Source organism: Carlito syrichta, unplaced genomic scaffold (genome assembly GCF_000164805.1).
Source record: "Carlito syrichta isolate Samal-C Ts95f unplaced genomic scaffold, Tarsius_syrichta-2.0.1 Scaffold274072, whole genome shotgun sequence".
In the NCBI taxonomy this organism is placed as follows: domain Eukaryota; kingdom Metazoa; phylum Chordata; class Mammalia; order Primates; family Tarsiidae; genus Carlito; species Carlito syrichta.
Genome location: NW_007218168.1, coordinates 529461 through 544182, shown reverse-complemented (window position 1 = coordinate 544182; position 14722 = coordinate 529461). Strand labels below are relative to the sequence as shown.

At 37.5% G+C, this 14722-nt stretch overlaps 1 protein-coding gene across 1 annotated transcript; it reads right to left on the bottom strand.

The window, feature by feature from the left end:
• Positions 1-12834: 12834 nt before the first annotated feature.
• On the bottom strand, positions 12835-13936 carry LOC103254259 (olfactory receptor-like protein OLF3). Its single transcript, XM_008052394.1, has one exon. The coding sequence runs from the start codon at positions 13875-13877 to the stop codon at positions 12924-12926; it is 954 nt and encodes a 317-aa protein (XP_008050585.1). The 5' UTR covers positions 13878-13936; the 3' UTR covers positions 12835-12923.
• Positions 13937-14722: the final 786 nt, after the last annotated feature.

Sequence of the window (14722 nt, the reverse complement as noted above, 5' to 3'; positions counted from 1 at the left end):
GTGAATAATTTATCTATTTGTTTATTCATCCATCAAGTTCAATACCCAGTAATTCCTCAGCACCATCATCTATCTGCTACTTTAGTTATAAAAATAACATTTCAGGTGTCTTTCTAGAAATTGAATGAATTCCTTCAAGAAGCATTCGTAAAGACACACAAATATTAACCATCACTTCATAGCCTTAGTATTCCAAAAAAGAGCATCGCTAGGAATTATACACAGAATTAGAGTAAACTACTTCCTGAGAAGTAGTTTGTTTGGCTTACAATTCCCTGGCCTAACAAACATTATTTGCCATTGTTACAGTTTACTTAGCTGAAAATTAGTACACATTTCCACACTTATACTCAGAAGGTTAAAACAGACCTTAAAAAGTAATTGACAATATATCATTCTGAAAAGGGATGTTGATAATGGTAGAGACTGCATGGTGGGGGCTGGGGACAAGGGAGTACATATGAACTCTGCACTTTCTGTTCATTTTCTCTGGGAATATACAATTACTCTAAAAACAAAGTCTACTTTGTTAGGGTACAGAGAGGGTGAGGGTGGATGGATGGAGGAGAGGTGGATGGATGGGGAGTGGGCGCAGCACCACTGGAGCCAGTGTGCTGGAGGTAAACACTGGCAACCAGAGATCTGAGTAATGCAAAGAATTGCAACACACAAAGAAGGGAAAGAAGAAAAGATTTATTTAAGAAAGGTTCACTTCCCACAGACAGGAAGCGGGCCTATACTCGTGGCCGCGTAGCCCCCGAGCCCGGCTTTAATCCTTTCCCTTGGAGGTGTTACAATCAGGTAGTTGTGACTGCCATGACATCCTTATTGACTATCTGCGAATATCTTGGAGAACCTATGCCGTAGGGACTCACTAATGTCTGCCCATATTATCATAGCCCTTAGAGAAGGGCGTGATAAGGATCCCAGTGCTCCTGTACATTCCTGAATAACATTCCTTAGAGTTAATGGAGGGTGCACTTCCCCTTAGCTCCTATGCATTTCCAGCGGGAAGCCCTGAGATCAGCATAACTTTTGTAATCACACACTTTATGATTTGCATAACTTTTGCCTAATGCATGATGTCTTAGGTCTTGCAAACTCCCTGTACTCTAGGCAAGCTTGATTGCCACTTCTGCCGGCCCCACTGACAAAAGCTGTGAGATACCTCTGATGCCTGGAACCAGGAAGTCTGGACAGAAAACCCTGAGGGGAGGGTCCTGTTCACCATTCACCTAGTATACAGTGGGGGTCGATACTAGTCATGCTTAAGGAGTCTGTGTTTCTGAAAAGACAAAGTTGGCAACATTAATCTTTAAAGTATGCATTTCTCCAAGACATAGCCTGTATTTCTTCCTCATCATGTCAGGGTTTAAGAGCAAGATAAAAAATGTCTTCCTACTCTTGTTCTGTCCTTTCATACTTAATAGGAAAAAATAGTAATTGAACTAATTCTAGCTTCCACTTAGCTTGCAAAAAGCTGCAAAGATCATTGCCTCTATCCTAAAACAAGAAAAGGTTTAATAATCTACAAAATCATAATTGGTTTTGAATTGGTAAGAGAGCTGAGTGAGGTTGTAGGGAAACTAATTAGCATGAAATCTCAAGAAAGATAAGTATTTCCAGAGAAATATGGGGCATGAAGGGAAAATGGGGCCACCATAGGAGCTAGTAAAAATTGTTTTACCAGATTTCTGAAGACTGAGTGTGAAGTACTGTAAGTACAAAATTCTAGGAGCCACAGATAAAAGAAGAGTTCACACTTATTCTCAAGATTTTCTCTTCAGACTTTGACTAGTCTTCACAAAAATGCTTAGGGGAGGGTGGAAAACCAGAATTAACTTCCTTCATGATGCAGGTTTAAGTTAAAGCAGTGAAAGCTGCTGCAGGAAGGCAGAAGGTACACTCTTTCCTACCAAGTCTGTTTCCCTGTAACTTATGGGACAAAATCCTGACCACTGGGGAAGGACAATGACCTTTTTTCCTCAGAGACAGATGAAGACCCACTGCTAAGGAAGAACAAGCTAAAAACAGCCAGGTACAGTGGCTCATGCCTGTGATCACAGAAGCACAAAAGTCAAGGTGGGAGGGTAGCCTGAGGCCAAAAGCTTGAAAACGGCCTGGGCAGTATAGACAGACTTCATCTCTAAAAATCAGCTGGGCACGGTGGTGCGTGCCTATAATCCAAGCTGCTTGGGAAGGGTGAGGTGGGAAGATCTTGTGAGCCAAATGTGAGGCTGCAGTGAACTATCTCACTGCTGCACTCCAGTCTGGGTGACAAAGTGAGACTCCGACTAAAAAAAAAGCATTGAGGTTTCTGTGGGCAGGAAACCACTCTGTGTCCAGACTATGACATGAATTATGTAATAAAGTTAAAAAAGACGCAGAACCACCAAGAAAGTCAAAACCCTGGAACATAGAAACAAGAGATTCACCTAAGACTGAGACAGAACAGTACAGCAGAGAGAGTAAATTCTCACTATCTATCACCAGGCTAGCTAGAATTGAAGAACAGGTAATAGCAGTTTATCATGGTCAGATGGCAGCATGTGGAAAGACATATTCTGCTACATGCAGTTTCACAGTGAAAGTTTACAACTGAGGGTGGAACAGGAGTGTTGGGAAAACCCTGCAACAACTAATATCTCATTCTAATCACAAGCGATTCTGGAGAAATTTGGATTTGTTGGTGCACTGAAGATAGTCAATAACAAAACTTAAGCCAAGGTCAACTCATGACTGTGTTGTTCCCATACCCTCTAGATGTACACATGTAAACACTCACAGCACAAGACTAAAGAACAAAAGAGACATGCTCATTTCAAGGCAGATTACCATTTTTCTCGGGGTCTATTATCCTATACATCCTGGAGCCAACCAAATTTAAGAATCAGAGGAAAAAGTTGGACAAAAAATATCACTGAGCAAAGAAATTAACACAGCCCAAATCAAATACAATTTGATTTGGAAACTATGACACAGGGTTTTAAATAACTCTCGATGGTAAGTTAAAAGGTCCTTTAGGAAGATGGACAGTTTTCAAAAATGTTTGAGAAATGTCAACAGTTAATTGAAAATCATATGGAAGAATCAAATGGAAATACTAGACTTGAAGAACACAGTAACAGAGATGAAGCATACTGATGAGTAGACTCAATAAAGCCACGAAACAATCAATAAAGGTAAAGATAAATCAATAGAGATTTGAAACACAAAGAAAAAAAAATAATGATGATAAAAACAGAAGAGCATGTCCAGTACTATGGGACAATATCAAACAATCTAATTTACATACAATTTGGAAATTCCAGAAAAAAATGAGACAGAAGACAAAGAAGAAATAGTTGAAGACACAATGGCTAAGAAAAATAATGAAAGAAATTAACGCACAATTTCAAGAACTGTAGCTGAATAAGATAACTGAAAATAAGCCAACAAAAATCTTGATACATGATACTTAAACTGTCAAGAGGTGAAAAATAAAGTAAAAACCTTGAAGCAGGCTGAGGGAAAAAAAGATACATCACATACAGAAGAACAGAAATCAAAATCAAAGCGGATGTCTTGTTAGGAACTATGCTAGCCAATAGTGTTATGTCTTTACAATTCTGAAGCAGGGGTAAAACTATCAACTAAGAATTCTGTATGCAGATAAAATATCTTTTTGAGAATGACAGAGAAATAAATTACTCTTCAGAAAACAACTGAATGAATACTTTTTTTTTCAGCAGACTTAGACCAGAAGAAATATTAATAGAAATTCTTCAAGTATATGGCAGACAGAATACTGGATCTATACCAAAAAAAAAAAAAAGAGAGGGTTGGAAATGAAGAAATAATGTTGTCTCTATTCATAGCTAAATAATTATCTTTGTAGAAAATCCAACTAATATTCAGAAAACTGCTGAAACAATTCAGGAGTTAGCAAGGTCATTAGGTATGAGGTTAATGTACAAAAATCTCTAGTACCTACCAGCAATAAGCAATTGAAAACTAAAATTTAAAAAACAGTGTTATTTTCAATAACTCATGAAATCAAAAAAGATAGGCATAAATCTAGTGAAATATGTGCTAGATCTGTATTTTGAAACTACAAAACACTGATGAAAGCGATCAAAGGTGGCCTCAGTAAATGGAGAGTTATTCACCATGTTCATAAAGTGAAAGACAATATTTTTAAAATATTAATTATCTTCTAAATTGACCCATAGATATAATACAAGACCAATTAAAATGCCAGCAGAAATTTTTATATGAATTACTAAAATGGTTTTTAAAATTTTGCAGAAAGTAAAGAATGTTGAATTTCTGAAAAAGTTTTGGAAAAAAATTGAGAAAAGAAGAAAGTTGGGCAACTGATTTTGAAACCTATAAATTAAGTAATTAAGACATTTCAGTATTGATGAAAAGGTATACATATGGATTAAAGAAACAGAGGAGTTCAGAAATTGATTCCTATCTATGTATGTGGTCAACTGATTTCCACAAAAGTTACACAGTTGATAGAATAAAAAGACAAATCACAGACTGGAAGAAGGTATTTGCAAACACATATATTATAAAACACCTGTATCCAGAATATTAAGCAAATTATCAGAACTCAATATTGAAAAATAATCCAATGAAAATTGCATAAAAGATTGAGAAAACATCCCATCAAAGGCATGTAGATGGCTGAAAAGTACAGGGAAGAAATTAGTCCTTAAAGAAATGTAAATTGAAACCATAATGAAATGCCACTAACCCATCTATGGATAACCTTAAAAAAAATTAGCTAACACTAGCAAGAGTTGTTGATGAAATAACTGCAATTCTCATATATTGCTGATGCAAATTCAAATGGTACATCTGCTTTTAAAAGCAGTTTGACACTTTATTACAAATTTAAACATGCTCATGCCACACAACCTAAAAACACAACGCCTATGTGGATTTTCTTATTTTTATGAGTCAGAGTCTCACTTTGTTGCCCAGGTTGGAGGGCAGTGGCATGCAGTTCACAACCACTGCAGCCTAAACCTATAGGGCTCAGGCGATCCTTTTGCCTCAGCCTTCCAAGTAGTTGGGACTACATGTATGTGCCACCGTGCCCAGATAATTTTTATTTTTTAAATTTTTATTGTAGAGATGAAGTCTCGCCAAGTTGCTCAGGATGATCTCGAACCCCTGGACTCAGGCAATACTCTTATTTCCACCTTCCAAAGTACTGGGTTTACAGATGTGAGCCACTGTGCCCAGCTTGAAACTTCATTTCACCCAATTGAAATGAAAACATATTTTCAGTCAAAAACCTGTACTTGAATGTTCATAACAGTTTTGTTCTTAATTGCTCAAAATTAGAAGTAATGCAAATGTGCTTTAAAATAGTAAATGGACAAATTATGGCACATTGATACAATGGAATATTACACAATAAAAAATGGATGATTGTAATATGTAGCAACATGGTTGAATCTCAACTACATTATGCTAAGGGAAGGAAATCAGATGCAAAATGATTCCATTTATATGATATTTTGCATAGGTAAGCATAGAGAACAGAAATTTGATCAGGTTGCCAGTAACTGGTGTCCAAGCAAATGAATTGAGTACAAAGAGGCACAGGAGTATGTTTGGAATGATCAATTTTTTCTATATCTTGATTATAGTGGTGCTTACACAATTGAATGCATTTTTCAAAACTCACGGAATTGTGCACAAAAGGGTGAATTTCACAGTGTGGGGTTTATATATTAATAAAAACATAGAACATAGAAAGAAATTAGTCTTTATTACTTATCAATATTAGCATAGCATTTAGACTTAAAAAATCAAATGCTCAGTGAAGACTTTGGAATGTTGGTTCAACATCATTTTGAATGATAAGGACATGAAGTTTTTAATTATGATATTCTTACTACATGCCACACTTTAAAATGTAAAAAGCTAAGGCAGCTCAAATACATTTATTAGAATTATGAGATCCAAGTTACTGGAAATGGATTGGATTGTGAACTGCTTGAAGGCAAAGATCATTTGGCATTTGTAGAATGCTAATTACAAAAGATATTTGTAAAATGAGTGTATTAAACCGTTGATTTCACTGTGTTATTCAAAGTGGGATAATTGCTAAAACAATCCCAAAATATCAGTGGCTTACCAAATTAGGATTTTATTTCACATTTACACAAAATTCCCATTTGGGTGACTTTGGTGAAGTGGCTCTTCTGGGTAGTTCTCATCCAAACTGTAATTCAGGACCAGACCACCTTTACCAGCAACTCATCAACTTTCTGGGCCTGGGTCCTGTGCATCCTGGCTCACTGGAGCAGGAGGGAATCACTCCCTCCTTGAATGTTACCACATTTTATTTTTGCTCATTTCATGAGTTGGCAGTCAAGAACCCACAGGCAGATGCTATCCCACACCCACCCAGTGTGATGACCCAACCTTGCCGGCCCCAGGTCAGTCCATCTCTCAGGAAAGTCTGTTTTATTCAACCTACTCCTCTCCACAAGCAAGGGCTGAGGCTTGGGCTGGGGAGTGTCTGCTTTCAAGGTCTTTTCACAAGGAGGCCCAGACAGAGCACATAGTCTTTAGTCTTAATAGACTAAACAAGACTCTGATTCACATTGGAGAACCGGTTTCCTAATTTGGTTTGTTCTTGATCCAAGAAATAAGAAATGCAAAGAATAGGTTGAAATACATATGAGGGACAGGTTATACTTCATAGAAACTCACAGTAAGATAGTGATTCTTGTAGCCCATGCAGAGTGAGATATTCATGTCAATAGCCTCAATATTATACTATGTAAGGCACTGACTTTTCTAATCAGTGAACTATATCATCAAGGCCTCATGTCTGGCCACCCAGCCTTGAAATTTTTATTTTGATGATACCTATGCAATCTCCCCTTGAATCTGCACTTGTGCTTTAAGACTCAGTGTTTTCCATATTTGTCAACTTGGGCTTCACCATGATCAGGTCTACTATACCATGATGCCATGGATATCAACTTCCATAGAAACCCAAAGAGAGAGAGTGCTCTCCAGATTGTCTATCTACAGTACAGTTCTGCCACCTGGGACTTACTACACCATATTTTCATTGGCACATGAAGTCTCTATGGCAGATTATGATTGTTAATAGTCTGTGGGAAGCCTTGACTGGAAAATAAAAGTGCTAGTCCACAGGGTTTTGGAGGAAAAGAAAAACATGCCTCTTTGGGAAGGTAGCTGTGCTTTCCAGAAATAGCTCATGTCTTGCTAGTAAACCTTAGTAGTAACTGAATGCCTGGTCATGAGAAATCATGTCATAAAATATTATATTTGTACCAAACCTGAGTAGATCCTGAAGACTCAAGCAAATGGCATAAACAGGTAGCTCATACTCCCATCCTGTCTGTTATTGTCAATGGACCACTGTGCCTATAACCCACAATTACAGCTTCCTGAGGATCCTCGTGAATATATGACTGAGAAATCATGGCCCTGAAACACAATGGAAAAAGCATTGCACCTATAGGAAAGAATTTTACACAGTACATTTCGCCATTACTTTTTACCTTAAATTAAGAAGACCTGAAACTAGGATATACATTGACTGAAAGGCCATTTCTAATAGTTTGATTGGATATGAAAGATAAAGTTCAGAGGACTGGTGATATAGAAGTTTAGAGAAAAATAAGAGCAAATTAATGTGTGCTCATGTCACTGACTACTCAAGACAAAGTCTTCATTGGAAAGGAAGTTCCATGTGGAAAAGAACTCTGGCATACTTTAGATATTAGTTAGCCTTGTCTCCCAAGCACAACAGTGGTCATAGTGGCACAGATGAAAACTATTTGTTCAACAACTTGGACTCTATCTAGCCAAGACTAAAACAGTTAATACCTTACTGACTATCCATCTTGCTAGTAACAGTACAAACCCTAAACAACCAGCAGAATATGGTACTCAGATTGTGGTACCATCCTATAATAAAAGACCAAAATCTTCTTGGAAAAATCACTCCCATTATAAGGCAAGAAATGTAAAAGATGGAGCTATAATATTGTATCACACGAGAAACTAAAAAATCTCACTCTGTCGCCCAGACTGGAGTGCAGTGGCCGCTCCCGGCCACCTCAGCCTCGACCTACTGGGCTCTGGCGATCCTTCCGCCTCAGCCTTCCAAGGAGCTGGAACTATAGGCGCGCGCTACCACGCCTGGCTAATTTTTTGATGTATTGTAGAGATGAGATCTCGCCAAGTTGCCCAGGCAGGTCTCGAACCCACAGGCTCAGGCAATTCACTCACCTCAGCCTACCAAGGTGCGGGATTACAGGCTGAGCCACCGAGCCTGGTTTACATGAAGGATTTCTAAACGAGGAGATAATCCTGGATAATTTGAGTGATTCCACAGTAATCACAAGGCTTCTTAAAAGAGCAAGATAAGAGGATTAGGGTCAGAAGGAAGAGACACGATGGTGAAAGCAGAAGATCAGAGAGAGGTTTGCTATGCTGTTGGCCTTGAAGATGGAAGAAGAGACCATGAGTCAAGGAATGTAGGTTGCCTCAGAAAGCAAAGAAGCAAAAAAGTAGATTTTTCTCTAGAGTTTCCAGAAAAAAAATAGAGTCCTGTTGATGACTTGATTTTGACTCAGTAAAATAAATTTCAGATTCTGACCTTTGAGACTGTAAGATAATTTTGTGTTGTTTTGAGTCACAAAGTTTCTAGTACTTTCTTGCAACAGAAATAGGAAACTAAGATAGTTTCTCATTCACCAAATATTTGAATTTCAATGAAAATAATAACTGCAATAGATTAAGACAGATCAAATAAATGGACATGAATGAGTTCATAATGATAATAAAAAAGTCTCACCTCATTTCTTGTATTAAAAAAAGGGAAATAAAAGGGAAAAAATGTATTCTGCTTTTCCTATACCAACTATGCTTCAAGAAGCTGAAATAGTGGTGAAGAGGAAGTTTCTATTTATAAGTGTACTCCAGGTAATAAACAAACAGATGATTGACTCCACCATCTTGCAACCCCTAATAAATTAATAGAGCTAGGTCACTAGTTCTCTAACAGCAGTCATTTTGGCAATTACTGGTAAGGAATGGATAATACTATCACCTAGTAGGTAGCTGTCAGGAATGTTGTTAGATAGCCTACAGTGCACAGGATATCCTCCACAATTCATTATTCAGCTTAATATGTCAATAAACATGTATCACTGTTGAGCAACCCTGAGCTAGGCAATATATTAACTGTAACAATCTCTAGAAAAAAGAAACCAAGCATGTGTACCTCTTGCTAGAGGTACATTCGACCATCTGTGAAATGTTATTGCCAGAAAAAAAGTAAAATTAAATTTGATAAAGTCTCTAGATCTAACAGGAAATAGGATTAAAAGAACATGTAAAATTACACTCTAGGGATATCATCAAAATATCCAGACTGCACAGAAAATCCAACTGGGAAGAGCAATGTAGTTTTATTCAAAAAAATTTTCAATAGTAAAAATGGGGAATTGAAGGCGAGCCTATAGATCCAAAGTATCTTCAGAGACAGAGCAGACAACTGCAATATATGGGTCTTATTTAGATTCTTATTTAAACAAATACATATATATATATACATTAGGCTTTTTCAGAAGAACCTTTAGTGGTGCTTTTATGATAACTACTTATTGAGCAAGATTTTATTTTCAAAAATTTTTCAGTGCCTAACTTTAAAAGGAGTTAAATCTAATAGATAAATAAACAATAAAGATTAAAATAGCATCTCGTTTTGCCCCTTAACCAGCAGTATACTCCTCCCTTCTATTGAAAATGGAATTAGGAGGCCGGCTCGGTGGCTCAGCCTGTAATCCCGCACCTTGGGAGGCCGAAGTGAGTGAATTGCCTGAGCCCACAAGTTCGAGACCCGCCTGGGCAACTTGGCGAGATCTCATCTCTACAATAAAAATTTTTTAAAAATTAGCTGGGTGTGGTAGCGCACGCCTGTAGTTCAAGCTACTTGGAAGGCTGAGGCGGAAGGATCACCAGAGCCCAGCAGGTCGAGGCTGCAGTGGCCAGGAGCGGACACTGCACTCCAGTCTGGGCGACTGACTGAGACTCCAACTCAAAAAAAAAAAATGGAATTAGGAAATAGAAATGTCTGTAGTCTCAAGGTGATCTAATTTAATTTACTGAGAATTTAATTTACTAAAAAAATGCAGCCCTGAAGAAAAGCCTATAAATAAAAAAGGTAAAAATAAAAATGTAATAGAAAAATATGAGACTATAACAGTTTATTGCTACAGACCTAATGCCCACTCTTAGCGTTTCTGCTTTCTGAGAAATGAAGGTTTAGATAATTATTCCAGAGAAGAATCCAAACTCATTGAGGTGCTATCTGAAGGCAAAAGATCATGGCATAGCTGATGGAGAAATGTCACAAACACTGTGATCATATGATCAGTTTCAGAAATGAAGATATAGCATCTTCACATATTTACCTCTTTGATGTGTCATGTGTATATTTGTACTTTTTATTAATTTTCTTCTTGTCTCTTTCACATACCATGTACTACAGAGTGTGTTCATAATGATAAATATTTCAATTTAGTAGACAATTTACAGAATAATCAGACAGGATTATAACATTTTAGAAGAAGAATGAGATTCAGACGGGAATTCCGATCTAGAATCTGAAGTGCTTTATCTGAAATCTCTCTTAGATAAAATGACATTACTTTTTCCTTTTCTGTTGCTCCTACCTTAATTCAGATTCCCTTAATGCCTTAAGAATATTACTGGCGCAACTCCCTAACTGTTTTTATTTAATCTTTGTTGCCTCTAATCTTTTCTTTCACTACCTCATTGGTCAGAGAGCTGTCTCAAAAGTGTACAATGTTTCAATCCATACTCCTACTAAAAAATCTTTACTAGCTCCCCATTGCTATCAGAATAAAGGTAAAAGCTAATTAGACATCCAGTCACCTTCATCATCTGATCATGTCTACCCACCTGCTTCATCCTCACTACTTCCTTACTTTTCTCTACTCTGCAACTGACATTTTGTAGACTCTCATACTTGCCCTCATCTCTATAACTTTGGGCAAGTTGTTTCTTGTTTGAGTTTCTCATCATCTGGATATCTGGCTCTCACATTTTTGGTTTCAACTAAGGATCCTTTCATAGGAAGTCTTCTTTGATCATCCTCAACAGGCTTATTTTCACTGTAACACTTTTCATAGTGTATTATCATTACTTAGCTTGACATTCCTAGTAGGCAAACATATTCTTGTCAGGATTGTGTTATATTGACTATTGTGTCCAACAAGCATTCATTGACACTGACACATAATAGATACTCCATTGATAATACTTGAATTAACGTCAATAGAAATGTTCACCAGCATTGACGATTTTGGGGATGCCTGCCTATCTTGAAAAATTTAGGATTATATCGATATTAAGGTAAAATTTCTATGTCAAATAGGCTCTGGATTATAAAGTCTTCAACTCTCTTTGAGCCCTCAGATTCTGTGATGTTGTGTGGACAAATGTGAAGTCAACTGACTTGAAGAGACAAAAAGAGGAAAGAACTTAGACTCTTTAAAAAGAGCGAGAAGACCAAGTTATTATCATATTTCTTTTGTTTTCCCTTCCTTATCTCTTGCCCTATTATTTATTATTCTTCTTTTGCATTATTTAGGAATTACTTCAGGGGTGAGATTCAGTCTCAAATAAGCCCAGGTTATTAGATTCAGAGAGATTCACTATGACCCTGCAGTGCATGTGTGAAAGGGGACAAAATAAGTCCTTAATGTGGAGACTTGAGAGTAATATTTGCATAGCTGAATGACTTTTCCTGATGCCCTAAAATCCATGTTAAAATTGTTTTACCTTTCTTTGGCTTTGGCTGATGAATTTGTCCTTTCTGAGATTAACTATCTCTTTGATATTTTATATATTGTCCTATAATTGATGTGCTTATTCTGTTTCTAAAGATTCAGAGAAATAGTTTATAGATTTTTCAGAAAACAGGCAGTTTTAAAAATTTTCAGTGATACCCCTTATATATGTAGTACAATTTCTCTCAATCTATTGGAATACTGTCATGTAGTACCTGAAACTTAACTTGTCCTTGATCAATAATAATCTTCAGTACAAACAACCAGTGGCTATTACTCTATCAAGGTAAAATGAGCTGGACTCAGTGGCTCAGCCTGTAATCCCAGCACTTTGGGAGGCTGAGGAGAGTGGATTGACTGAGCCTGTGGGTTTGAAACCAGCCTGGGCAACTTGACGAGACCTCGTCTCTACAATTAAAAGGGGGAAAAAAGGTAAAATAAGACCTTTCCCTGATATTTATCTACTGAATTAGCTCCAACACGAAGAGAAAAACATTATGTTCACGTTTCATAGCTCCTAACAAAAATATTTTAATCAGCCTTGACAACAACACTTTTCCCAGAATGTTGATTCACACAATTACTGCTTATGGCTACATGCACCACACATTATTTTAAGTGAGTCTGCAAATGTCAAAATGTTTTTTTGTTCTCAATAGAAGCACTATAACCTTTTTCAAAGTGTGGATGAATTAGTCCAGTGATCCAAGGTAAGAGGGATGAATAGGTCTATAAATACAAACAAAGCGACAAATCAAAACAGTAAGTGGTATTTGTTGTTTAATTATGTCAGGCCATAAAAGTGGAGATTGAAGTGTGGGAAGTTCTATTACAGCTGTACCTAACTCCACAGATCATGCTGCTGTGACAGAAAAATACCTCCACATCCCACACCCCACCCAGCTCAACCACTCTAACTCCTACATGATATTCCTAGTACACATTGCATCTTCTCCTTCCTGGTTGCTGGGGCAACATACTCTATGCCTGTCACATTTGAGTTGGGTGACGAACACTGAGGCAAAGCTCTTTTCTTTAAGTGATGCTCATGAGTCATCAAATTGCCAGTTTTGATGTTAACCCAGAGAATTTCCCTGATAGTTTCTGCCAGGCCCCTTTTACCTCCTTATTCCTTAAACTGTAAATCATTGGGTTCAGCGTAGGTGTCAAAATAGCATAAAAAAGAGAGATCAACTTCTCCTGAAGGACAGAGGGACTTGAGTGGGGCTGGATGTAAGTGAAAATGGCCATACCATAGCACAGGGCAACCACCATGAGGTGAGAGGCACAGGTGTGGAAGGCTTTCTTCCTTCCCTTTCTGGAATGAATCTTTAGGATGGTGGAGATGATCCGGATGTAGGACAAAAGAACCAGGCAGAAGGGTGTCATCAGAAGGACAATGCTAGAGACCATGATGGCGACTTCATTGGAGGAAGTGTCCACACAAGCCAGCCTGACCACAGCCAAGAGTTCGCAGGATATATGGTCAATATATTTGTTAGTGCACATGGGCAGCTGAAAAGTGATGGCAGTCTGCATGAGGGAGTTGATGGAGCCACTGACCCACGATGTGATGGCCAACTTAGCACACAGCCCTCTATGCATGATGGCCGAATATCTCAGGGGGTCACACACAGCCACATAGCGGTCATAGGCCATCACTGCCAATAAAACAAACTCAATCCCACCCAAGGCCAGGGAAAAAAATAACTGAGCTGCACAACTCAGGAATGGGATGACTTTATGTTCTGTAAGAAAATGTACCAGAAGTTGAGGGATTATGCTTGTGGCATAGGAGACATCAACAAAGGAGAGGTTGGTGAGAAAGAAATACATGGGAGTGTGAAGTCGGCTGTCCAGGCTGATCAGAAGAACAATGAGAAAGTTCCCCAGCATGGTCACCAGGTACATCACTAAGAAGAGTACAAAGAGGAAGACCTGAGTATCCCAATCACTGGACAACCCAAACAGAATAAATTCATTCATCCATGTCTGGTTATGTGGTTCCATCAAAAAGTGTGAGACTTATTAATCTGCAAAGAGAGTCAGAAAAAAACTGAAAACTGATGAAAAAGCATAAGAGTAACAGGCCAGCCTTCCTTGGGTAGGTGATTTATGGCAAGATGATAGCACGGACCCAATATGCATTTATTTGCTTTGCATCAGAGAGACAGTCTATTGTCTTCATGAGACAATTTGGTTTCAGGGATATCAGTTAAATCCTGGAGACAGTGCATTGCAGTATCAGGAGTTCCTCATCTTTACCAATTTACCTCGGATTCCAGAGCAGGGAGAGAATGATACATGAAAATGGCAGGTAAAATGACAAGCAATGAAGATTGCAGTTGGAAAGTTAAAGAATTACCTTAAATATGTCAACTAGACCCATCTTGATGAATGTGTAGATCTATTAGAAAAAGAAAAAAATTGAAAGAAACAAAGTCTTGTGAAAAATCTGGAATTAGAAAGTCTAACTTTATTTTTTTTTATTTTTTGTTTTTTAAGAGAACCTAGCTTTAGAATCCAATTTTACTCACTATTATTTAACATAGTACTAGAAATCCTAGTCAGAACAAGAAAAAGAAGTTAGTGGTATCCAAACAGAAAAAGAAGTTAGATTATCCCTCTTCATATATGATATAATTCTATACCTAGAAATTCCTAGACAGTCTTCCAAAAACCTCCTAGCACTGATAAACAACTCTGATAAAGTCTTAGACTACAAAATCAATACAAAAAAAAATCAGTTGCATTTCTATACACCAACAACAAGTGGACTGAGAACCAAATCAAAAACACAATCCCAGTCAAAATAGTCATAAATAAATAAATAAATACGTAAATAAAATACCTCA